Source organism: Mastacembelus armatus, chromosome 1 (genome assembly GCF_900324485.2).
Source record: "Mastacembelus armatus chromosome 1, fMasArm1.2, whole genome shotgun sequence".
NCBI lineage: Eukaryota > Metazoa > Chordata > Actinopteri > Synbranchiformes > Mastacembelidae > Mastacembelus > Mastacembelus armatus.
Genome location: NC_046633.1, coordinates 8,103,493 through 8,130,451, shown reverse-complemented (window position 1 = coordinate 8,130,451; position 26,959 = coordinate 8,103,493). Strand labels below are relative to the sequence as shown.

Genomic DNA, 26,959 nt, shown 5'->3' with positions numbered 1-26,959 from the left:
CTGTATATATTTCAGATTAAATTTATACTCCAGAATTAATACTGAAAAACTAAGTCAAGTCAAAGACCAAAGAGACCTCAGCAACACTGATCCCTCCATCAAATGAAAAATAGTAATTTGGTTTTGGACCAGACACAGTATGTGTGTGTGTGTGTGTGTGTTCAGCAGGTTCGTTGTCCTCAGCTGATAAGGTTTTTCACTGTGATGAACATGTAGATAATTTTCAGTTTTTATTGAAAACCAAGTTAATCATTTATCATTTGAATAAATATTAATACTTTGAATATTTTGCACACCTTTAATCAAAAACCAAAAGAGAGAAGCAAAAATAGTAAAAACCCATAAAACATCACAAGTTTCTATCTGGATTGTGAACTCAAGGTGATAAGCCACCCATATCTTGATGCACATGACCATTCGGTTAAATTTTATGGGACCCTTTTACAGCTGAGCTCCCTTCACACACTGAAGCTTCCCTGTAAGCATCTATAATTTATTTCCAATCTAACTTACACTCTATGACTGAAAAAAAAAGAATAATTTGGTTTTAGTAATAATGCGTTAAAGCAAATTCCTTTTAATGGCAGTTTTGCAGAGATCTATCCAGCCACACATATTTCTGTGGTGTGATGTAAAATATTGGCAGAGGACCAGGATTCTGTGGAAATACTGTTTAAAGATGTTAATCATGATAAGAAAAGAAAGGCCTGCCTGTTCAAGTTGAGTGAAAATGATATTGCACTTCTTCCTAGAAAGTACTTATAATTTGATATGAAGTATACTGTATATATTTCAGATTAAATTTATACTCCAGAATTAATACTGAAAAACTAAGTCAAATCCAAGACCAAAGAGACCTCAGCAACACTGATCAACAATGAAAAATAGTAATTTGGCTCTGGACCAGACACAGTATGTGTGTGTGTGTGTGTGTGTGTGTTCAGCAGGTTTGTTGTCCTCAGCTGATGAGGCTTTTGACTGTGAAATATATTTTTTTATAAATAATCACTTAAGTCAAATACTAGATGTAAAGATGCTGGACATTAAAACACTTCTTGTCTCATGCAGGCAGTAAGCACCTATCATTTATAAGTTATAAGTTTCAGAAACTTTTGTAAACTTAAGTTTTACTTTACTTACTGATTAATAATTTCTTACTCCAGTAATATTCACTGGTTCTTGGAGGCTGGACAATTGTTTATCTAAATAAATATCTAAAATAACAAAGGTGTTGAAGTGCTGCCTTAAGGGAATGCATTTATGAGATTACTTACAAGTAAGTTTTTAAAAAAATGCCTTTAAACACACATTACACACATAAAAAAGTACATTGGTGTCCAGTTAACCAACAGTGCTAACCTTGATCTACACATTATTAAGAAATTGCTTTTTGAACAGTTTTTGTGAAACTTCATCAACCAGGTTACCATTTTTTTGAAATGCATCCATACATGCACAATCTACTGGCAGAAATAGGTAAAATATGCAGTCTGTTGTTGCCTGGGGCTGATGAAGCACTGTGTGGTGACTTAAATGTCATGGTGAGCAGAGTGTGCCAGCTGAAAGTGGCTTAATGACACTTTAGCATTTCATTGGCCTGACAGTGATGAGGCTGAACTAGAGCTGCTGATAAGCAGACACAAATCCTTCTGCAGTGGTTTGTCTTTGCATGTCTACTCCCTAATGCTCATGGTACACAGTTGCCAAAAATCCTTATCACTTCACATATGGAGCTTGGAACTACAGTGTTGTAGAGCTTGGATAAAGCAAGGTCAGTGAATCATTTAAAGTACCTTCACACTGCATGAGTGTAACTGTGCTGAGACCTTCACATATCAAACACAGTTTGTGGTGTTTGAGAATAATTTTTAAAACAAAAACCCATGCCAAGTCTGCAGTCAGACAGAGAGAGGAAGAGCATAACTGAGGCCATGATCTGAGAAAAATGCTGACAACAAACAGTGAGGGCTATTTCTTGCAAAAAGAAACACACATACTAATTTCCACATCGAGGAGTATTTTTTTAAAAAAAAGAATCTCGAGCTTTTGATATACAACACTTTGTTTTAATTCTTGGCCACACAGCAGCTGCCAATATTGCTTTACCACAAGTATTTTTTTTTTTCTGGGAATAGCAGTAAAGCAACTTCCCCTAACATAAATTCAACTCTGTTTTTGCTGACAAAATACATTTGAGTCCAAATATGACCTTTAACAAATGCGTTATCATGCTTTAGTGTTGTATAAGCAACTTGCATTGCATTTGTAATAACAAAGTATTTCATATTTTGCTTAAATATACAAAAACTACCTAAATGAAATAAAAAACGTTAAGATTAGGTTCATAGGGTGCTGGAGCAAACCCCAGTTAATACTGGGGAGAGGCAGGGTACATCATGGGCAAGTCGCAAGTCTATCACAGGGCTGACAGAGAGAGATAGACAAACATTTGCATTCAGCCTTGCACCTAAAGTCACCAATTAACTTAACATGCATGACTTTATATTGTAGGAGGAAGCAGAAGTATCCGAAAAACCCAGTTACCGGTACATGTAATGCGTACAGTGTAATTCAAAAGCTCGGAAACAAACTAAATATATATAAAAATACAAGCTTATGTTTTTGTTTACATTGTCAGAGAGGTGTTCATTCAGTCCCTGACAGCATTTGTAGCGTTATTATAAACTGTATGATATTGACAGACATCAACAAAACTGTAAATAAAAAGCACCAAACCAGCAAAAATACTCAATAGGCACAACACTTTAAAGTCTGTGTATATTTGCTGGTTTGCTGCACACAAATATTAGTTTGCCTTGCGCAGTTGACCACATTGTGAGTGCCCTGCAATACATTTTATAATGTAATTGCAGGAGTTTTTTACTAAATTGCATCATATACTGTGTAAATGACAATGGTCTTCATGTGATTAAGGCTAGGCCCTGTGCAACATAAGTCCTAGTAAGTGAAGACTTAATAGACCAGTTTTACCCATTCACTACAAATCTTATTTACATTACCTAAGCTAATTAAAGTGCTCCAATAACTCTCTGTTTTACATCTGCACAGGAACATACAGCAAGGAAGCCCTGAAAAACTGGGACCGGGGAACATTCCTGTTTACTCACGGATATTCATTTGCTCAATCACCGAAATGTGAGCTCTACCAGCTGTTGGATGACAGTAAGCAAAACATCTGCTCATCCACAGGGAATAGCACTAGCCTTCTGTGTACTGTGCCGCATTTCGATTAATATTAATTTCTCAGAGGAACCGATGTTTGGGATAGCTTCCTGATCCAAACCATCAAATGCCATTTACATGCCTCCTAATGGAAAACGCACTAATTTATCAATTATGTTTAGTTTTGAGACAGATGACTGGCAACACATTTAGTTCAGTACAGAGATTATTGCCCAAAAGTTGCTCTGTTCTGGGGTGCCACTCACTGCCTTCAGATCCACAAATGTGTATGTAAACACCATTATCAAGACAGAATTTTTCAAATAGTGCTAACATGATCAACAATCTAAAGACAAACTCATGTCAAAGACTGATGAAACAGAAGTGCATCTGCACAACATTTTTGTATTTTGTTTTGCTCAAGATGGGAGAGGGAAAGCTTGCTGAAGCCTATTCACTCACTTAGAACAAACTACCAGGACAGCAGTTGTCCAATGAGATGGATGTCTGTTTGCTAAAGGGTTGAAAATCTGCTGACAGAACCTCCTGCTCTGTTGCCAGACAGAAGGACTATAAGGGCACAAACATGCAGTATACAGTATGCATCAGTACAGCAGCAGCCATACCACTTTTTAGAAAACATTTGGACAGTTAAGTCAATGTAGGTCACCACAGATATTGTCAAAATCAATTGTCTGCATTCATATTGTGCTACTTGGAACAGAGCATACTGGAACCTCTAGTATGTCCTTTTAAATTAAGGCTTAGAACAGTTCTGAATGCAAATGTCCACAATTAATTATGCATTTGGGACTATTTATTCATTTCTTGCAAATTCATGTTTCCTTCAATTTTAGATCAAAGGGTAGCCTTACATTTTTTCATTTCTATCTAAGGGGGATATTCCTATTTTTATTCAAGAGCACTTCTTTTTCAGTTTGAGAGTATAATTTCTTAATTATATGTTCTAATTTTTAATTGCTTTCTCTTTACAGCATTACACCTTCAGTGCCGCTCCATCTTGCTCAAAGGCCACTGCTTTGACAAAATTTGTGCACTTGCTCCCAGATTTCTGGGCAGTAACCCTTTCAAAATCTGCCAGGCAATAGAAAGCCACTTACAGTGTTGACCAAAAAAAAAAGGATCATGAAGGACTAAATCATAAGCACAGGAAATTTGTCCAAGCAGCTTTATGTCTGAGAGCAGACTTACAGTTTTGAGTGCAAGCAGAGAAACTATTAATTTGGGGCTATTTGAGTGTGAGGACAGGGTTTTCGAGAGAAAGCATTACAAAAATTTTAAACGTGTATTTAAAAATTATACTCCCAAAATGAAAAAAAAAAACATGCTCTTGAATAAAAACAGGAATAAGTTCCCCTATCAACAGTCAGGGGGCCATAAAAACATTTAAAGCAGCTTTTGATTGCTCTTGTTCATACCAGCTTTGTGTATGTGTTCACACACCACATTCACTGGGGTGAAGACATGACCAGTCCTTTCAAATGCAATAAAATAGGCTAGCTTATTTTGATCAAGGTGATTACATAACCATAACCTTATTTTCATTTTCAAAAATTCAAGTTTTCTAGACTGCACATTGTCAGACATGACTTCCCATAAATCTCTATTTCTTCAACGTCATGCCTGTATTAATTCTTGTGTTATACAAACCTTTCCAGGCTTTAACTGAGAAACTTAAATGGGTGAAGAGGTTTCACTCAATCAGCATCAGTCAGGTCAAAGAACAAACTGTGTCAATGTGTAATAAGGCAAAATGAATGTTACATTAACATATTAACTTGCTGTTTTCTCAATAGGTTCCCTGCAGTCATGGAGTACAAGTGGTTTTGTGTATACCATATGCGTCTGTGGTCAGCTCAGTGATGAGAATGACATTTCAAAACAGTTCACTCTGTGAACTAGACACTCTCTGGAGTGCAGATAACCTGAATGTTTTCTGAGGAAGCCTGGGATGCAGAGAGGTGCAGCCATGGATCAATGCCACCACCCATATAAATGAGCCTCAGCTGAATGAGAAGGATTACAGCAATCACTTGGGCACACATTAGATAGGGCTGACAAGAGTGTTTGTGAGCTTTCTGGACATGATGCATTCAGGTGTGAAAGACAAACAGGGCTGCGCATCAAAAGCTAAACAAAGACAAAAGGCCTGTGTGAATGAAAGCATCACATTATTATACCCTCCTAAAAAGTATGGACACTTTCTATCCAGGTTTGTTACACATACAGTACATGTCTGCTAAGCCATTTTTTAATTCTCATATGTCTGTATTATTCTAATAGCACAATGAGCAAAAGATTCTTGACATCTATCCCATCTTTGGAAATTAAATGCACTTGGATTGGACAAAAACATCTGCCAAATTAATCAAATATAATGCAATTTGGAAGTGTTTTAAAAGTGCTTTTTAAATAGAACATTACTTTGTTACTATTTTAAATTGGTTGTAGGATAGATTTTATAACAAATCAATATGTTGCCACTTTGGGAATTAAGTACTAAAGTTGCCGTGTACTGTATTGAGCATTAAACTATAACTTTCCTGTTCCTGTTCCTTGGGAACTCATTCAAACACGAAAAATCAATACAGCTTAACAGATCTACTAGAGTCATGCTGCTGCTTTACAATCAGATGCTGATTAGTGAAAAGGAACAGGTGTTGAGTAATGTGTGAAGTCACTCTTTTTAAGCAGCAAGAATTTATAACCTGTGACTAAACACATAAAAATGGGTGACGGCAGTCTGAAACTATTCAAATTTGGGAGTTAGATCACAAAGAAAATAAGGATAAAAGAAAGAAAAACATCTCAATCAGCTGCCAATAATACACATTCAATAATGTTTTTATAAAAGTGTCAGGCTGTACATACCTGTCTGTATAAGTGGCACTGAGTGCAATCTAGAAAAGATCCTGCAGTCTTGTGTTACAGAATAATTATACAGTATAAAAACTATATTTATTTTTACTATTTTTACTGATTATGTAAACAAACAATACATTATATATATTTATTACTCAATAAAAAGCAGAAAGTGGTTCACTAAAATTTAGAGGTTGATATTTATATTTCATATTATTGAACAGTGCATCTGAAATGATGCTGCACTGATTTTGATATTGTTACCTTACATTAAAATAATGTTTGGAGTGTGAAGGAAGAGTTCTGTGCTTCATTTATTGTTAAGTATGAATGGCAATTGCATTTGATTGGTGAGATATTACACTTTGAGTACTGTAATAAACAATAATAAATAAACAAGTATATTAACCTGTTATTATCCCACTAATACTTTGATTAAAAGAGATACTCTCATATAGGACTCAGCATAAACACATAATTACAGAAAAAATCATGAAAGAAATAATAATGTGTATGTGATGAGTAACACTCACCAGGTCTGTCTTGGGCATGTCCTGGTAGTCAGACGGGTAATATGTTGCTGTTTTCCCAAAACCATTCTCACCAGTGGCCTTTGGTGGCTGAGCATGTTGTCGGTATGTTGCGCTCTTTGGAGTCCAACAGAAGAGGCTGATGGATTCACGGACACATCGCTCAATGTCAATTTCTGTGCAATCAAAGGACAAGAGAAAAACATAAAAACATTGCTTGCCAATGTTGGAGTTGCTCTGGGGTAAACTCATGAACAACTACTGTAAGTAGTCCTAAACTTATAACCTTTGGATGAAAACAAAAAGTCTACAGTCACACCAGCGGCTCTATGAAGCTTCACTTTAACACAGTGCTATTCTGACAACAGGCAAATGTTCTTCAGCAGGTATAGTGTTTGATTGTTTGCTATATTTGTTTAACGTGTGAGCATGTTAACATTTACTAAAAGTACACTAAAGCTCAGAAGTCATGTGTTGCAACACTTCAACTACAGTGTTTACCTGTTGTTTCAGAATAAGAATTAATGAAAAAAAATAAAAGTGTGAAAATTTAAAAAATGGGATTCTCTCCACTGAGTCAGACATAAGGCATTAAGAGTTTATGTAAATGCAGTGTGGGAGGTTGGGCTGCAAAAGAAGCTTGACCTTGGCATTTTGTGGCTATTAAAAATATTAAGTAGTCCTCCAACAGCGTCAGTTGCTCTTTAAAATAATAACTGGTCATTTTTTTAGCTGCTGTCCTTCATCTGAGCAAAGCAAAATTCCTCCTCTTTCCACTAATGCCTCTCCAGCAGAATCCATCTTTCTCCTTCTTGTGCTGAGAAAAGAGAGGATTAAGGAACTCACTGGATTAGTCGAGGATTTGGGTAAATTAGGAATTCTTTCCTTCACACTCTTTCACACTGACAGCCTCTTTCACTACCCCTTTTGTGGCTAATAAGCAGGTCTGGGTAATGAGCATTTCTTAGTATGACCTCCACATGCACTAGGCTCACGTAAAATTATATAGAAGATGTATCTTTTCCCCACTCTGTCCCACAGCGGCATCAAGGTTTGGGGGTTGTCAGTGCTCATGGCCTTGGAGTTACACGGTTCACTCTAGTGAAAAACACACTGGTGGTCTGGGATTCCTCCCCAACACACTCTCTGGCAGTTCAGGGAAACACATTTTCCCTCCCTAGGGCAACGACTGCTGCATGCAATCACTCCTTCTGCTAAAAGCGGCAGGAATGAGAAAGGCAAGATTGATAGCAACAGTAACAAGCCCTGGGCTCAGCTGGGCATACCATGGCAACCAATTCTGTTAAGGAGCATTTTTTTTCTTTTTAGTCAGACAAAATTACATTTTAGTAATTAGGTATAGGTGCTTATTGTGCACTGTGACTTGTAGCCACAAATAATAGAATAGCATGATTTGTTAAGAGCAACTTGGGGGCTTTGTGGAATTGGATTGTGGTACAAAGCAAGACGGAGGTAAACAAGAGAATTTGCTGAAGTAAAATAAATAAAATCCGTTGTACTATAATGTTCCCACCCTTTATTTTACCATAAACAATATTACAATGATTGGGTTAAAGGAGTAGTCCAGAGGTTGTTTGTTTTGATGGTCAAAAATGTGCATTGTATTTGTGGGGCTTTAAGGGATGCTGCCATAATTATTTCTTTACTTAGCACTGGTTATTAGTTCTGCATGTATGATCCTTGATGTTGTGGCCAAATGGTCTGGCTCTGCATGACACACAGATGCACCAGAAACATTTAAAGGGAGCAACAGCAGTGCCAAAGCATTATCTAAATGATAACTGCGACCAAGGGATGTTCATGTTTAACAGTATTCATTATACTGAATGTGTAACGTAAAAAACATTTACTGGATAAAATGTGGTTTCTACCATACACAATGAGATGACATTAATTAAATCTGATGGATCTGATCATCATTCCTAAGAGAGAATGTAAAAAGCTCATAAATGACTTACATTCTTTTAGGTTGTTTTTTTTTTTTTTTGACATAATTTAATTTCCAATACTATTACTGGGCTGAATCTGTAATGATTGATAAATTTGTCCCCAGGTCGACATTGTCAGATATTATCCATGAACATCTATTACTTGTAGGATTTTAAGCTTATTTGTACTCTAATTTTCAAAAGCACTCCACACCATACTATACCTAAATGTGAGTACAAATATGTCATTCTAAATTTGTCATGCATTCCCAACACAAAGCCTTCAGCATCAATGTTCTGTTTCTCCTTCTGCCAGGGTTCGTCATGTGTGCAATGTTGCCATGAGCACTTTCAGCAGCTCACGGTTGTTTTTCTCTGAACTAAACGTCTATAACTAGAGCTCATCAGTTCTGTTCCTAGCTCTGCTCATTGAGACAGATGCTAATGTCCCGTGAAAGCAAATGTCTCAGCATCATCAGTAAACATACGGTTCTTTTCAGCCAGAGAGCCTCTCTGGTCCATTGTGAATCAATGAAGACTCCAAACAAGAGAACATTATAGATTACTGGAGGCTACAAGAGTAAGCAAATGGGAATCACAAAAAGAGATTAATTGCCAAATGGCAGGCTGAGATGTATTGCTGGCTCCGAGGCAAAATGTTGCAGCATAGTTCTTACCTGCTTCTCATTTGACTTTTTTTTTTTTTCTGGGTCTGACATACTGAACAGGATATCATTCACAGAACTTAACGGAAAACAATATTTTCCTCTTTTCTGATAGTCTGGAGCATCAACATAACTTCCATAACATTATTGTGAAGATAACGTTTTGTGCATTATGATGAGTTAGTAGTATACAACATACTGTGCATGAATTAACTGATATATTGACAATATGGGGAACAGGTGGTTGAACATGGCCTCATATTCTGCAACCCTTCTCTTAAATCCAGACCTCGCCTCTTCACCAGAATATTGGCAACTATAGACTTCACAGTGTTGTACGTAATAGGCTTGTCACTGAGAATTATGGCTACTGGCCCCATGCTGCCCAGAAGGAGAGAGAGAGAGAGAGGACTGTGTGTGAATCATTTAAGAGCCCGTGTCCTGTAACGTTATCTTGACCGTTAACTTTTATTCCAACTATTGCAGACAGGAAGAGAAAGAGAGGTGACTTTTTTTTTCTTTCACAACTGAATGCCAAGGCTACTTATGCATCTTTCAAAGTTCATATTTAAGTCAAAATATATAATGCAAGATCTTTTACTGCTTTAGCACCAACACAGTCAATGCCACTAAGGCCTCCATTAAAAAACTGACAAAAATGTTAATGATGTGTACAGTGCCTCAAATGAATGTAGGATGTGGGGAATTATGAGATTTAGGTAGTCACTTAACAGCATGATGGTTCAGTTTATGTGACAGTTTTTTCAATAGCAACTGAGCTTATTAGATAAATACACTAACATTTTCAGTACTTTCATGCAGGGCTTAAACATAATATGCACATTAGAATCAATTATATCCTATATTTTTAAATATTCATTATTGTTTAAGAAAATATAAGAAAACATTCTCCCTGTCTGAATTTTTTCTCAGCGTGTGCTACATAAACTAGACCGAGCTTATTTTGTTTCTCTTGTAATGTCCAGCCAGCATCAGGTTATGTTTTTTCTGGCTTCACACATGCAGTTCCTCTAGTTACACGCACATGAGGCATGTGAAGTCTACTCTGAAACAAATGAATGAGGACATCAATTCACTATGCCTGATGGCAGAAAGGAGCAGGTGTGGGCCACAAATCAAAAAATATCTACCATAACTCACAATCTATGTATGTGTGTGGGTGTTTATAACTACATGAACATGGTGAGACAGAGCATATATGCACTGACCTGCAAAACCTTGCTTTCAATAAAGGCTGTCAAGGACTTTTCAAAAAGTTATATACAGTAACTGGCAAAACTTATGTTTACTCGCAGGTTCTATGCACTGCATCGTATGTACTGCAAGACAGTGGATGGTATTTGATTTTCAAACGATATACGATTCTACAATATACAGTCATGCCAGTGGCAATATAAGCTGAGGTTCGACAGACATGATGGTTGAGATGATCACACTCCTAGTTTAGCATGCGGGCACGCTCAGATTTTCTAATGAGCCAAAAACACAACTACAGCTGAGAGGGCCAAGAATGTCACCAGTTTTGCACGAATTTGTTCAGCACTGAAAAACTGAAATAATAATTTAAACCTGACGGAAGTAGGTTTTATTTTTTTCGGAGCCTATAATGTCTGTACTAAATTTAGTGTCAATATATCAACTAGTAGTTCAGGTATTACAATGTGGACCAAGCTGGTGTACTGACAAACTAACTGTAAGTAACATCCCTAAAATCAATGCGAAAAACTCAACCCTTCACATTTCACATCAACAACCCCACAGTAGTAAGACATGTACAGTCATTAATAAAGGCATGAGCCTGTGTCAAACTGTTTGCCATTGAACTGGGGCCCCTGTCTGTAACAAATTAAATCTTAACTAGCTTGAGCGTGGACCAGAACATTACTGGAGGCTTAAGTAAACACATCCTGTTTGAGGTCACTCTACAGTCCAGAATTCATTCCTAATATAGTTTAGACAGAGTGCCAGATACTACACTGTAACTACCCAGGTATAAACAAGCTGAGATAATAAGGCTGGCAGTGATATAGAGAAACAGGCTGGCAGAAGCAACCACTCTCTGGAAATCTTGCAAAAGAAGCTGACTGCAGCTCTAGGCCAACATATTTTACCTTTATAAGGAGAACTGGCTCTCCTTTTCCATTCCTCCTCAATCACATGAATCTGTTGGAGCTGAGCAGTAAAACACAGTGAAGTATTGCAACACTGAATTTAGGCAGAAGGGGAGTCTGCTAGCCTTAGTGTGAAAAGTGCTCCAGCATCTGTTTCGGACAAATCATCCCTGTCTCTGTTGGCTTTAAAACCCCAATGTCACTCTGCCTTTAAGCTTAAAAAAAAAAAAAAAAACAGGATACGCAGCATTTGGAAATAGAGTTCTAAAGGAAATTGTCTGAGCTATCCCTCAGGTGAGAGGTACAGTCTGAAGACATACATTATGAATGCTGCTCTAGGATTTTATGTCACCAATTCTTTGCTAAAGTAATTGCTTTGCGCAAGTGAAAAGAAGCAGTAAAGTGGGTGCGTATTAAGAGACAATGTTAGGAGTCCCCACTCTGTGTGGCATGTGCAGTTGACAGAAAGAACAAAATCCCTGTGGCAATATGTTGTCTGCCTATACCGCTATCAAAAACCCCTTTGACTGGGAGTCAGTCTGTTAAAAGTACTTAAACACATGGAAGCAACTGAGCAAAGCTAATAAGTATGTGTTTCTCTCCATGTATGATGACAATCCTTGAGTTGTCAGTTCATCCTGCCTTTTCTGCACTGAAACCCACAGGGACTACAGCCATGTTGCTTAGTGAAAAGACTATATTTAAGTATTTACCACCCCAACAACCCTTCTCACACACATTATTTCTGCAATAGTGTGACATGTCACTTAGGTGGTGCAATGAGTTTGGGGCGTTTAGGGGAAAAACAAATGCAGATACATGTATCACATGTGATGTTTCTTGTCATATGTTACACCTCAGTATTTTCTACTCTTTCTATTCTGCCAGCGCCATTTCCCCCCACCACACCTTTAAGCGGTGTTAGAGCAGTTTTTAATACAGACCTCAGTATCTTTTATTAGCAAAACAAATAGATGCCTCAGGCATGGGCATACCATCCTTTGGCTTTAGTTATGTATGTCTATTTCCATTTCTTGCATGGGTAATCCTGTATTTTTGGGCTTCAGAGTTTAAAAAGCTCCAGGTTCCTGTCTGATAGCAATAAATAAATGTAACTGCAACTGTTTCCTTAAATGATACCCTACCAGAGTGACCAAACAGTCAACAAAGGGCTAAAGACAGACTTAAAACTCTGAAAGATTTAAATGAATATTGAGGAACCACAGAGGTTGTGATTTCTGTGGCAGACAATTCCCTGGGTGCAGCAGTTGACTGTTCAACAGATGCAGCGCACAGCGCGGCGCACATATAGCACATCAAGGAGGGAGTATGTCTGCGTAGGAGTGAGATATAATTAACTCAGACACATCACCAAACATTAGTACTCTGAGGAATGAAACAGCCTTCTGCAAATGCTAGTTGCTGATATAGATGGACAGGCTTTGAGTTTAGGTTTGCAGGGAAGGGAGAAAAAAAAAAAAAGCATTCCAGTGTGATTTTCACTTGTTTATGGCACAGAGTTGCTAAAGCTGAAGACATGCACAAAATAAATAAGCCCATTGTATATTATCAAGTAACATTTAGTTTAGCCTGACTGTGGAATGTACCTAGAAAGGGGGATTAAACAAAAGACAATGTAAATACCAGCTCATATTCTCACCGGGCAGGTCAGAGAACAGTAGGATGCACTCATTGAAGCCATTAGCCAGAAGACGATCCCTGAGCTGCTGCAGTATGGCCACACCGATACAGAAGGGGAAAGAGGAGTTACCCAGCAGCAGTGTGTCCCACAGGTGGAAGATCTTGTGCAGTGGAAACACATCTATATAGTGGGTATATAAATAAGCACGACAAAGGAAATTTTTATAAAATGACTGAATACAATAGTGCACGAAAAGACAAATCCCTTAAGGAATGCACAACAGGACACTGAATGTGGATCAATAGCATGCAATATGGACACAGTGAGTAAGATCTGTATATAATTAGTATGATTTGCATGTGCATAGTGCATTTACTTAACATTGATATATGGTTTTAAAATGGATGGGAAGCTCACAAAACAAAACTGTATATTGGAAAGGTTGCCTGAAGGGATATTTGATGTGGGTTGAGGCAGCTGGGAAAATGTTTTTAGGTGGGTGTTGTTGTGGAAATATGACAGGAAGAACATCAGGGGGCTGAGAAGCTTTAGAGCAAAGAAACTGCACAGGTTATTTCAAGCCAAATAAAACCACATCCTGATTATACGTCCCACTACAGTTATTATTTCAATCTTATTATCTTCAACATTCCAAAATTTTATGTTTCCTTCCTATTGAGATTTATGCATGAGAACCAGCACTGTCCACCTGTTTATGTCATGTCAGGGTTTGTTAAGGTGGATACGAGGCAGTAAGTGTGTGTGTGGGTAGGGTGAGAGAGCAAGAGTGGTGAGAGGGTTTGCGCCACATTAGCAGTCAGCTGAGCATGCTGGTGTGTGTGAGTGACAAGCTATGTGTCTGAGTGTGTGTGTGTTTGAATGGAAGATGACCCTCCAACCTTGTCTCATATTGGATTGGGGACATTAGCAGTCAGTAGGGCACACCTCCTGAATACTGGACTCACACACAGCCTCAGGGGGAGGATAAGGGGTAAAAGGGTCAGAACTCACACTCTCCACCCCGTGAGTGGTCTCTAGTGGGTATGAAACATCCCACTGCAAAGCATTGGGTTCAAATAAATCAATGGTTGCAGTATATCCAGAATAATGTTATTTATTTTTTATTTGAATTCTCAATTTATGTCTAAGTATAATATCAAGAAGGAAAAATGTTAGTTAAACCATTGTGCTGTATGATAGTGTTGTACCTAGAAGACACAAAGGCTGATCACAAATAATTTATTAATTGTAACAATTATCTGTGACCTCTGTTAATATGTTCATATTTCAAGAGTTCCAACTGTGCACAGTGGAGGGATAAAGGTAAAATGGTGTCATCAGCTGACAAATTGCATGCTGAGAACCAGCCAAAATTAAACGTTTATGCATTTGTCATCAAGCACAAAAGGAGAAAGGTCTTCTAAATGCTGCTAAGATTTATCTTCCATTAGTAAGAAGTGAAAGATGCACTCATTGGTAGAATGTGGAACATTTATTTGTAGAGATCTAAGTAAAAAGTGCTGGGAACATTGTGGTTTTTATTTAGTAGTGATGTTAAAAACCACACAGAATACACAACTGACTGCAGCAAGAAAGTCATGACTTACTGCTGTCAGACCAAAGAGTTTACAGCCTTGGCTTGTATACAGCCCAAAGATGTCCATATTTAAGTAGTCTTCCACATGGCAATTTTACATTTATCAATAACACATAATCAAAACGTGTCCTGCTAAAGTGTTGATCTAACTGAAATTTGGGAGGCAACAACTCAAGCATCTAGGAATCATTTCAATTCATGAGAGAACTGCTGGCATTCAAATCATTTGGCCACAGTGACTAATGTATTTTTATAAAGTGTTAAATCCATATTTATTAAAAGCTTTTTTATTTTTAACATCCTGGAATTGATTTTCCCTGCCACATTCTGCATTCAACAATACATGAATTGAGAACTGTATTTTTCCCCATTTGCATTAAATGTCTTTTCATTAACTACAGGCTATATTTCAAAAAATATTTCTAGCCCAATTGGGTATTACACTTTTACTTTGCTGCATTGATTAGTGAGTCACACCTTGGATGCAGATAATGGTGTAGACTGGTCCATGGGGGAGCGGTATAATAAGCCTGAAAGTCTACAGCTCAGTTACACCACTCTGTTTAGTCACAGAGACGTGACCATTGGTACAGACATGGATCAGCATACAAAAGACCAATGCCTTTTAAAAACTGCACTATAATGTCCACAGCCCATTATAGAATAGAATTTTAGATTTTGGGAAACAAATGTGATGCAACACAGTCATCATCACAAAAATCACAATCACAGATGATCATATTACCTGGGAAGCACTTTAAATAATAAGACAACTCTCCAGCGATACAACTTTACTATTAAATAATGGTGGAAAATGTTTTCATTGATTTAACTAAATGTTTAAATACCAAAATTCAAAAATATAAGTGCAAATACTGCAGAATGGTTTGTAAAAGTTTAACTAAACACAAAAGTACTGGCAACACAATATACCCACTACCTATGTAGATTTAGCCTCCTAGGACCTGGCGTCCACATATGTGGCCATCACATTTATTGGTTGTCTGCAACTTAATACTTAATTCTGTGTAATTTAAGCCTGTTGTACATAAATGTGGACACTTACAAGGGCTTCAGATAATATCTGGTTATTATATTTATTGGCTCCACCTAGAGAAATCTAAAATGCAGCTTGGGTCTTATGAGGTTTTAAGATTCATTAAGAAAATGCAACACTTGGTATTTTCTGGTGGTTACACAGTAATGACAAGATATTTATGAATAATATATTCTATTTATGCTAGTAGATCAAATAGAAATATTACGCATTGAACCTTTAAACAGACTTGTCCCTATCAGTATTATCAAATCATTATTATTGACATATTAACACATGGTCTAAGTAGTACTTTAAGTTTGTAGCTGACCTTTAACTGCTTTATCCATCCATGCCAACATTATCTATAACCGCTTATTCCTAACCAGGGTCACAGGGATCAGCTGGAGCCTATCCCAGCTCTCTTTGGGTGGAAGGCAGGGGTACACCCTGAACAGGTCACCAGTCCATCACAGGGCCACATAGAGACAAACAACCACACACACTCACACTCACTCCTATGGGCAATTTAGAGTCACCAATCAACCTGACATACATGTTTTTGACTGCATAAAACCAAGTCAGTCAGAGTTGAGTATAGTGATGTGCTGCATGTCTATGTGTGTGTAAGTGCTTTCTCACCATAGCAGCACTCTTTATGGCATGACTAATGACCACAATGACATGCCCTCGGTAGTTTTGGAGGACTCCTGTTGCTGGACACTGCACCAGCAGAGGGCTCAAGTTTTGATAACACCAAGTTACCCAGACAACCTGACATACCATGTTTTTGGACTGTGGGAGGAAACTGGAGTACCAGGAGAAAACCCACAGAAGCACGGAAGAACATGCAAACTCCACACAGAAAGGTCCCTGCCGGGTTGCAAACCCAGGACCTTGCTGTGAGGCAACAGTGCTTACCACAAAGCCACCATGCTGCCTGTACCTGCTTCATATGAGGAAGTTTAACCTAGTGAGTGCATCATGTTTTGTTATTAGATTACATATTTGGCAAAATAACCCAAATAACCAAAAATTGTGCTTACAGTAAGTACAATGTTTGAGTACTTTTACTGCACTACACTATCTTTCTATTTGTAAAATCAGCTTATTAAAACAACTAAAACTAGAAACATGAATTTGTCAGTTGTCATCAATCCTGTTATGGATCAACTGAGGAATGATAATAAAGAAGGTTCTGGGTTGGAGCCCGGAGCCGACCCAAGCCTGTCTGTGTGGAGTCTGCATGTTATCTCAGCATCTGCTTGGTAATCCAGCTTCCTCCCACAGTCCCCTCTACCCCCTTCCCCCAGTGCAACCTTGACAATATCAATATGGATATTTCAAATTCCACAGACCGTAAGTAAATCCCAATATTTTGTTGAAACACTGACACTTGGTTTTCTCATTTTTACACACATGGAGGACACTGCAGCAAACAGCTTTCTTATCAGCTTTATGTTGGGATTTTTACATTTACACAGATAAATATAAAACAAAGATATCTAAAGATGTTCTTTGCGAGGTAAATAGAAATCAGCGATCAAGTCATTCCCCTTTGCGACCAGAATTAATTAGCAGCTGGAATAAAGGTCACCAAGTACACACAGAAACACACAAAAACTCAGAGAACTTGTTCATACTGAAGCCACTGACCTTTTCAGTCTCTTTTATTGATACTCTAATTGAAGCAGACTCAAAATATTCTCTTTTGGTTATATGCACTCAGGGCCACATCACATCCACATTAGGAGAACAAAGAGAAGCTACTTACGTGTAAACATAGTCAGGAACCATGGAATAGCATAAAGCTGCATGGAAAAGAACAAAAAGAGAATAAGCTATAGGCACATTTATGAGATAATGTAGCAGCCATTTACATGTAATGTTCAGTATGTCAAAACAAATTGCTGGGAGCTCAAATGAAATGAATAAGCTGCTTTCTCACTAGAGAGAGTCAGGAGTCCTTAAGAAAAGCAGCACACATGGCTGCACATCTCCACAGCCTCTGAGAAACAGAAATGGCAATAAAAACCAAACTGCTGAGTTTGGTTATTAGTCAGTGGGGAGAAAACTAACAGTGAATCTAATTATACCAATCTTGTCACCCCTCCTTTTTTTCTCCTACTTTACTCTCCCAATTCCAGTCTTCCCCAAGAGGAAATACATAAAATTTAAATTAAAGACTGCATTTTCACTCACATACGAATGCACACACACACACATGTGCACACTCCACCATTAACCACCTGCTCTCACACCTGCCAATCGCTGGCCACTGTTGCTGTGGCTCTGTTATATTCAGCTGAAAAGGGTCTGGAACTGAGCATGCAGAAGCTTATCTCATCCAGGTAATTGATAGCTAATTACAGGGGAGCTGGTGACTGCTCAGCAGACCTCTTCTGTGCCCAAGAGTGATGAGCACTTAGAGTTTCAGCCCAAACCTGAACAGCTAAGCAGCATGATAGCAAGTCCAGCCAGACTGGATAAATGTAGGTGTGAATGGCAGACCCAAGAGCGGAGATTTGGCCAAATTAAAAATGGCCTGAATTAATCCACTGGCTACATGCAATGTGACTCTCTGCCTATGTTAACAGTGAAGCAGAGACCTTGAATGTCAAAAAATCTCCAGATATTATTACTATATATATATATATATATATATATATATATATATATATATATATATATATATATATATTGAGATAACCATTTTATGGATATTTGGAAAACCAAAAATATTTCATTTCATACTGCAGTGACATTTGGTGTGTTGGGTGATGGATTTATTGCCTCAGTAAAACAACAGAGTCGAATTTCTTATCTGTAAATTCTTGTAAATCTGTAAATTACTGGGATTGGCTTCAAGCATGGAAGCTGTATTGACAAATTCTGTGCCAATATTATGCTGGCCTAACAATTAAAACAAGCTTACAATGTCTTGAGATGTAAGTCAATGCTGGTAGCATTGTATGTGGAGTAAGTGTCATCTCATGATCAGAAGAGCATGCTTTTCTTTGAAGAGCCAAGAACCAAGATTCACAGTTGGACATCTCTTCAAGGTGCAGCTATAGTATCAAAAACACACAACTTTCCTGCCTCACACCCTCTGGCTTGTTCTCTAATTTTTTTTTTTTTTCCCCCCATTGCCACTTTAAATGATGATAATCAACAAGAGCAGTATGGTGTTTCACTTGCACCACTTTAAATAATCCCTTACTCCTCTGTAACAAGGACCTCACTTTTCATTGGATAATGTCCCAGAAGCTGGTCTACAGGTGACACATTCATCAGCACACTAACTGAAACCCCAGAGAGACACTGGAGACTTTAACCTTGTCACTGTCTGAGCAGAGCTGTAAGAAAGAAAGTGAAGGGCAAGAGGAGGTGGCACAGAGTAAGAGAAATACGGTACATCTGCAGAGGACAATCATTAAGGGTGCCTGGCAGACATTAGTTACTGTATAAATCATCACCATAGGCAGATCTTGACCCTGGCCACAAATTCCGGAAAGGAGGATATTGAACAAAAAATGTCAAAGACAATGAAAATATATATATGGCGATAGATGGATGTCATGTCCTTTCTGCAGTCAGAAACATTAATAATTTCTTCTTATCTTAGACTTCCCATTAAAGGTAAACTTGCAATAATAGACAAATGTTATTACTATGTCTGTTTACTGTCATCAGTCTGTCAGAGCACTTGCACTTTTGGTAACTTACATCTGGGATGAAGCCAATCTCATTTAGATGGTTGCTTAGCTCTGGGTCATGGAAGGCAATCATCTGGGAGAAGACAGTCAAGTACTCTGAAATACAGGCAGAGGTTTGAAAGGTATACATAAGGTATATTGTGTGCTATAACTTGGAGGGAAGTGCACTCGACTGAACAACAGACAACACAATCAGTACTGCAAAATAGATACACTTACCTAATCAATGGCTGGATTTAGTAAATGAGCCATCATGTGATGAGCTCTGATTTTACACTTTTGGGGGATTGAGGGATTATTTTATCTTCTTACAAAGAAACCACTGGGACCAGTAGTACTGTTACAAGTGTTTTATTCTGTGTTTGAATGATCAGAAAGAGTCAGAAAAAAAAATGCTGCAGGTACACTGCTGAAGCAAATTTTTTGTACAAGGCAACAGGAAATTCATGCAGTGTAATGCAGTGCTACCACTATTCTTCACACTGTAAGTCAATAAAAGGGCTCTGACCAGACAGATACACAGTAGCTACGTCTCCAGGGCATCTAGCAGTGGAAAGAAATGATAGTAGACACATTCCCCACAGAGTTCAAGAAGGTGTAAGGTGTTGCTGTTTATCAGTCACGTAGGAATTTTTTGTGACATTTCTCCACAGGCTTTTACACTTTCATTTGTTTTCCTTTCTGGCTCAGCTGCAACCTCCATTAAGAGAGACTGAAATTTGTTTTCACAGCTTAGGAACAACATGGAGCCAAAATTTAATCAACATTGAGCTGACAGCTTGATGCTCTGTGCCCGCCAGCGATAATTGGTTTTGAACTTAGCTGAATGCTCTAAAAATGTTTAATACTTATGATTTAACTTGCAGTGGCAGTTTACTAGATTAGCTCAACAACACTGGATGTCTACAGTGGAAACAAGCTAGATGGATAAATGATGCAGTGAGTGCAATTTTAATTTTTTTTTTCAGGGGAAACAATGATGCTTTTGAGAGGACAGTACTATATTACTGCAAAAGAAAAAAGTAAGAGTACTTTTTTACCTTGAATCACATGGGAGTTGTCCTTCAAGAAGAAGTTGTACAGGTATTTTGGAATGAATGCAGACATGCAGGCGTATGCCAGGGCTGTGAAGGACGTGAAATTATAAATGACAGGTAGCCAAAAGAAATGTAGTAGTGAGCAATTTAAGAAGTTCACATTAAAATTCTTACCTTCATTGTTAAAATTCAAGTAAAGGAATGGAGCACAAAGTGAATCCAAACCTGAAATAAATAGAAAATCAAACCAGTTTATAATATAACTTTACTAAAAGGGTTGCCCAGTTGTACCTGGGCACAAAGCAGTTTATAAGATGTGAAATTACCACCATCTAGTGTTCAATCATGTTATGTACAATATAAAGAACAGAAACGGGAATAAAGTGAAAGTGAGTGACTGACCCTGCCAATAGACCAGGTCAGGGTGAGACACCACCCAGGCTTTCAACACACGTCTGAACTTGATGTGGCCCTGAGGAGATGAAAGCAGCTCATCGTATTGGTGGCAACGTGGGATGTCCACCTCAATCTGCAAACATACACCAGAAACACAACACTCAAACACATACACTCAAAGACAAAAGAATAAAGCAAAACCTGATTAAAAATGTGAGCCAACATTTTAGTGCTAATTCTCAACAGACAAGTTACCTGTCTGTCAGTTGGAATGGGAGTGTCCTTGTCTATACTCTCATATTTAGCTTGAATGTCACCCTGTACAAAAAAACAAACTATTAACACACAAAACATACTACAATCTGTGATTTTTCTCAACATAGTAATACACTTTCTCTTGTACCTCAATGCCCAGCAGCGCAGCCCATGCCAGTCCTCGGACAAGAGGGGGAATATCCACTCTGGCCTCTTTCCACACCAGGTTCTTCTTGTAAGGATAGGCCTGAAGCAATAAAGCATTAAACAGAAATTATATCACCCAGCTTTAATTCCAAAAAATTTGAGTTGAAATCTAAGCGCTTTGAGGCAGTATAGCATCCCATGTTTGTGAGACTTAAAGTGTGTGCGTGTGTGTGTGTGCGTGTGTGTGTGTGCGTGTGTGTGTGTGTGTGTGTGTGTGTGTGAATTTATATGAAGCCCAGACCTTGAGCAGCCTGTCAAAGAGGATGATTCGGATGAGTTGGTACTCGGTGTCTCTCTCACGGATGATGAGTGGCAGCGTGACCGTGGCCGACAGCTCGTTGCTGCTATTGGAATGGGACATACTCGACTGTCTGAAGGAGGGAGAAGTAAAGGGCATCACCTAAGCCAAAATAAATGTGTGATGTAAAAAAAAGATGATATGAAAAATAGTGACAGGAGAGGAGAAGATGACAGCAGTAGGTTGGGGATAGAGACTGCTTACTCATCTTCCAGCAGAGGGTAAAAAGCTTCTCCTGCTACATCCTTGAGCCTCTGAAAAAGGCAGGGAGATATTCACAACTAAAAACAACTATTGCACATTAAAAAATTAGGAGTTAGGTTTAATTAATCATATCATGTGCTACTATATTTTCCATCCATTGGTGTAAGAAGGCAAGGGCATATTTTGCAATCCTAATTATAGACGACCTGAATACTTCATGGTACTGTTCTGTCAAAAATATGATCACTTACTTATACAATAATATATACAATAAAGTTATTCAATGTATAGTTTATCTCATCTGACAGTATGAATGCAAATAATGTGCTGCATTTAACGAGTTACTGGCAAGACTCTAGGTTCATGCTCACATCTTCATGCACAGTATATTATTTTACACAATAGTGTACTTATTGTCTTACATTTCTAAGTTGGCACAGAGATAGTGTCACTGTAGTGTCATCTAGCAAGAAACTCCGATCCCTACCCTGGCCAAATGACTCCCCATCTTCCAAGACAAAACTAAAGAAAACAGAGAAAAAAAAGACACATTTTACAATGTCTGAGTATGACTTTAACCAGTACATATTGTCATCAGTAAATGCATATGTTTACGTATGTGAAAGATGTACTTGGGCAGAGTGCAGATGGGAGGTTTGGACTGTATGATCTCCTTGTTGGTCAGCTCCTTCTCCAGGTCCCCCCCAGCAAGGCACCACAGATGGTACACCTCATCTATGGCTCGCTCCGACAGGTAGTCGTCATCGTCATCTGATAGCACACACACAAAACAGTTCAAATCCTCCACAGACGCAGGTGGTGCTGCAACATGTGCAGATGACTGATTATCCAGTTCAACTATAAATTAATAAAAATCACGATATGTTTACTCGCAGGACTAGGCAATTACTGTAGATCTTTGGACACTAAATACTTCTATCTACCTGCTACTATGTTTATAATTATAAAACTACACCCTAATAATTAATGCAGCTTTAAGAAATTGTATTTGTGAAGTGACTGGTGTGCCAGTGTCAATATGTGTTTACATCTACATGCACTATGTGTAATTGGAGCAGACCTTTGCAAAGGTCACTGATGTCATCTGGCAGCTCCAGATGTGCACAACGCAAGGAGGAGGAGAATAAGCTAACAGGTTTCTGGAAAGGCATATAGAGGGAGGAGATCTCACTGAACACATGGTCTCGCAGCAGCTCTGTAGGAGTTGGCCTGCAGAACACACACAAGGACTTAAAGATCATAACAACAAATTATCCATAAAAACAGAGTGCTATTAAATTGTAATTATTTGAAAAACTCTGGAATTATGTTAAACCTTTGCTATAAAAACTGATAAAAGCTGTTAATCACTCACTCAGCCAATAACTTCTATTTATTTTGGTATCATTTCTCTCACTGGTCTGAGCATGTTGGAGTCCTCTCTGACGTGCATGTTTCAAGACCATTTCATACTCATAACAAGCGCGACTGAAGCGTCTTAAACACTAAATGGCCTGTGTCTTTCAACAGGATATGATAATGAATAGGGTGTGTATTTACCTTTTGGATGGAAAAAACGTCAGGCATTTCCTTAATAACTCAAGAACATTCTCAGGCAGATCCTGCAAAAATGACTTCATTAGCTAAAATGTACAACAGACAGGCCCCATTTAAACCTACATTAAGCAATTTTTGTATTATTGTTAAAAAATGGAAAAGAATACTTAATTTAAGGTACTGAAAAAAATTGTTTTAGTATCTGTACTAATAAAGAGTCCTTGTGCTTAATAAAGACCAAATTGTTATTTTTTACCATAATATATTGACAACAACAATATAATTTAAATTTCTGTAATAACTAATAGCTCTTTCCTTAAAAAAAACAAACAGGCCATTAAAATGACCATTAATTAAACATACTGTATCTTCACTTGACCAAGACTGAAGCAACAATTATTCTGACTGTACCTTAATGGTGTCCAAACAACCATGTTCTTCAGCAAGGACCGTGACAATGTCATCCATGCAACCTTTGGATTTAAAACAATATCACAACATGATTCTACCTACGCTTGAGAGCATTTTCCTCACCTCTCAAAATACAGTAATTACACCTTTTTCACTTACCCAAGGTAAGAATGAATTTCAGTCTCTCAGTTATATCAATATTCTGCAACAGTCTTCTACCCTGTAACAAGAGCAGATTTTACGGATAATGTGATCCACATAGCAGGAAATTCAGGCAAAAACCCAACTGAAAAATAAATTTTAAAAATCTAGCATGGATGTCTAGTTCTTGTAGGATGGGATTTCTGAAGGACTCTTACTGCACACAATTCAAAGAGCAGCACCCCTAGAGACCAGACATCAGTCTTGGGTCCTGAGGGCAAAGGGTCTTCATCATGGGAAGGATCACTAGGGTGGAAACAACCTTGAGCAATTACCTCTGGAGCAAGGTATGATGGGGAACTAAGGTAAAGAACACAGAGCAGATTAACATATTACTTTTATAGGATCTAAATAAAAATTTGTGCAAATACCTATTTTCGTCAAAGAATTCAAACTGTGCTGATTCAACAACTAATTGAAGAAATGTGAGCTTAAAATGATGAGGGAGTTCTGTTGAATTTCTGTGTGCTTTTGAGAGAATTTCACCTGGGAAAAATAAATATGTGATATTCTCTGAGTTATACTATAACAATTATTATGTTCACACTTTTGTCAGTAAGTGACCTAGGTATAGTACAGTTATACCTCAAACAACTGTCATTGCTGTTTGCCTGATTTATTTTCATTTTCCTGCCAGATGTTTTATTGAAATCATGGGCATTTGCCATCATTTCCTTGTTGAGTCTGCAAAAGGATATTACACAAAGATACTTGGTAGAACACAAAGGCCTTTGGATTAGGACAAAAGGCCAACGATCTGTTACAGTTCTTCAACAAGGAAATTATTTTTGCCCCCAAACTTATTTTCTATGAAAAAGGATGAGATTATTTTACATCTTTGTTATGGTCAATTGCCTTTTTCATGACTTGACTAACAGCAAACAGATACTAGTGAACGAACCTTTGACCCTGAACAGACAGCTCACATATCTCCCACCACTTGAAGAGTTCCAGAGGAGCACTAATGGACCCCTCTATGTGATAAATGAGGAGAAAAAGACATACCCAATGGGAAAATCTACATCAGCCCCATGATCAGTCATGTGATAAAGGCCAAACTTTGCTAGCTTGACGTTTCCCTACAAAAAAAAAAAAAATCCATCCACAGTATTGTAGGTGATCATTTCATTTTCTTTTAGTCAGACAGACATTGAGGCATATGTTAAACAGCTCAACATAAGAGAAAAGATACCTTGCAGTCCATTAGCACATTGTGCGCACTGAGGGCTCTGTGCACCATACCGTGATTGTTCATGAACTCCAGACCTTCAAGGACCTCATAAGCTATCTGCAGCACCTTCTCTGGGCTGGCACAAACACAATCATGACAGTTTGTCAAACCTTTTCGAATGTTAGAAGCTAACGGCATAAAACAAAACAATAATAATAAAATATTCATTTCATTCATTTCCACCCAAATAATTTATCAGCACTTAAAAAATATGAACTGAAGTCAACAAACTGGAATTTTGCAAACCCAACTTTGGCCAGTAGATGGCAAGGTTAATGTATGCTATCTCTCTGTCTGTGATGTAAAATATAATTTATGACTGAACAGAGGTTTAACAATAAATACTCACCAGTACATGTACACTATCCATGCTGTACAGTTAATGATTTATAATGATAATCTCACCTGACAGTCTTCCCCAGTTTTTGAAAATCATTTAAACAGCTTTCATAGTGTTCAGCAACAACAATGAGCCGTTCTGTAAAGTAAGAAGAAAAAAAAGTAAAGACATATAAATGAGTTAGCAAACATTTCTGATATTTATTTCTGATGAGTAAACATGTATTGACGCTTCATCTGCAAAATATGAAGTGAGACAAAAATTTATGCTGAATGAAGATTTTACAAGCTGAACACAAGGTGAAGCCGTTGACTTTGATACATTATTTAAAAAATAAAATAAAATAGTGCATTTAGCAAAACCGCAGCCCTAAAACAATGTATGTTCAGATATTGGATACTGTGTTAAAATGGAGTTGATTAAACTATAAGGTTATAGTTTACAAGAAGTGGACACAATAACATTGTGTTGGACTGAGTTTTGTTGTAGTGTATAGCAATGTTATTGTGTACAACACTTAATGTAAGCTGTCAACAACAGAGTGACACAAAAAGCAGTCAGGAAACGCGCATTTCACATCAGGAACTAATAGAAACACCAGATGAAACAAGATGAAAAGACACTACTGTCATCAGTTCATACACATCAACTATCACTCACTTGTATCCTACTATTTTGAAGACTCAAGTTAAAAAACCTGGTTTGTTTTAGATAAGAACATATTGTCAAAGAAAAAAAAAACATCACAAACCAGTAAATTAAATTAAATTAAATTAGAGTGCCGCCTGCACAATAGGGTTGGACTGAAAATCATACCATGTTTCCCTCTGGAGATGTCTACATACTGGCAGAGTCGGGGGTGAGTGATGGTCTTGAGGATCTGGAAACGGCCCAGGATTTTGATGGAGTTGGGGGTGAGAGGGAGCCCATTGCTACCACAAACATCATGCGGCAGAGCTGAGGCAAAGAATGTGAAAGCCCCCAGCTGTGCATCTTTTAGGGGCTTCATCTGGTGACTGGCTTGAAGCAAAGATATGTCCAGTATAACATGATTATTAGGTGAAAATGAATGAGAAAAGACAGAACATGGGATATTAACATCACATTTTTCATTGATTACGTTCACTGTCTGCTAGGGTGTTAACACCACTTAGTTAGATAAAGGCCATCATTACACCTATTGAAAGTCAGCATTCATTGTAATCACAGCACTTTTACAGCTTATATTCGAGATGTAAAATGTGGCTGTAGCTTAAACCACTGTAACTACATACGTTTTCAAAATAAATGTCTCAGAAGACCGCATAGGAAGCCAATAATGTAATCTGCATTACCTCAGAAACAATGTGTCTGCACACGGTTAATAGAAAGGACGTATGCTGAAATTAAAAGGAAAATCGTTTTGAAATAAATTCTTTTCCTGCATCTGCGATGTGACAGGAACAGCTGAGTGAACGTGATGAATTACGTCATTTCTACGCGACAAATT

The 26,959-nt window shown here is 37.8% G+C and overlaps 1 protein-coding gene and 1 long non-coding RNA gene across 4 annotated transcripts in view; one reads left to right on the top strand and one right to left on the bottom strand.

The window, feature by feature from the left end:
* The window catches only part of tbck (TBC1 domain containing kinase), a 39,863-nt gene extending 12,914 nt beyond the window's left edge, over positions 1-26,949 (bottom strand). Inside the window, exons 1-23 of one of the 3 annotated variants that reach the window (XM_026302853.2) lie at positions 26,805-26,949; positions 26,287-26,490; positions 25,536-25,608; positions 25,092-25,206; positions 24,905-24,978; positions 24,058-24,199; positions 23,858-23,918; positions 23,699-23,760; positions 23,291-23,352; positions 22,812-22,960; positions 22,363-22,501; positions 22,153-22,252; positions 21,731-21,780; positions 21,470-21,599; positions 21,170-21,268; positions 21,022-21,084; positions 20,773-20,899; positions 20,545-20,595; positions 20,374-20,457; positions 19,344-19,429; positions 17,392-17,428; positions 13,003-13,164; positions 6,600-6,772 (exon numbers count right to left, since the gene is read on the bottom strand). In XM_026302853.2, coding sequence (XP_026158638.1) covers positions 6,600-6,772; positions 13,003-13,164; positions 17,392-17,428; positions 19,344-19,429; positions 20,374-20,457; positions 20,545-20,595; positions 20,773-20,899; positions 21,022-21,084; positions 21,170-21,268; positions 21,470-21,599; positions 21,731-21,780; positions 22,153-22,252; positions 22,363-22,501; positions 22,812-22,960; positions 23,291-23,352; positions 23,699-23,760; positions 23,858-23,918; positions 24,058-24,199; positions 24,905-24,978; positions 25,092-25,206; positions 25,536-25,608; positions 26,287-26,479 — 2,232 coding nt within the window. In that variant the 5' untranslated portion in view covers positions 26,480-26,490; positions 26,805-26,949. The remainder of the gene's footprint in view (positions 1-6,599; positions 6,773-13,002; positions 13,165-17,391; positions 17,429-19,343; positions 19,430-20,373; positions 20,458-20,544; positions 20,596-20,772; positions 20,900-21,021; positions 21,085-21,169; positions 21,269-21,469; positions 21,600-21,730; positions 21,781-22,152; positions 22,253-22,362; positions 22,502-22,811; positions 22,961-23,290; positions 23,353-23,698; positions 23,761-23,857; positions 23,919-24,057; positions 24,200-24,904; positions 24,979-25,091; positions 25,207-25,535; positions 25,609-26,286; positions 26,491-26,804) is intronic. The other 2 variants (XM_026302852.2, XM_026302854.1) reach the window with 2 other exon arrangements.
* Positions 1,553-6,068, top strand: LOC113127926 (uncharacterized). The gene is made up of 3 exons (XR_003295487.2): positions 1,553-1,771; positions 3,070-3,183; positions 5,001-6,068. It is a non-coding gene; the product is annotated as an uncharacterized LOC113127926 (long non-coding RNA).
* Positions 26,950-26,959: the final 10 nt, after the last annotated feature.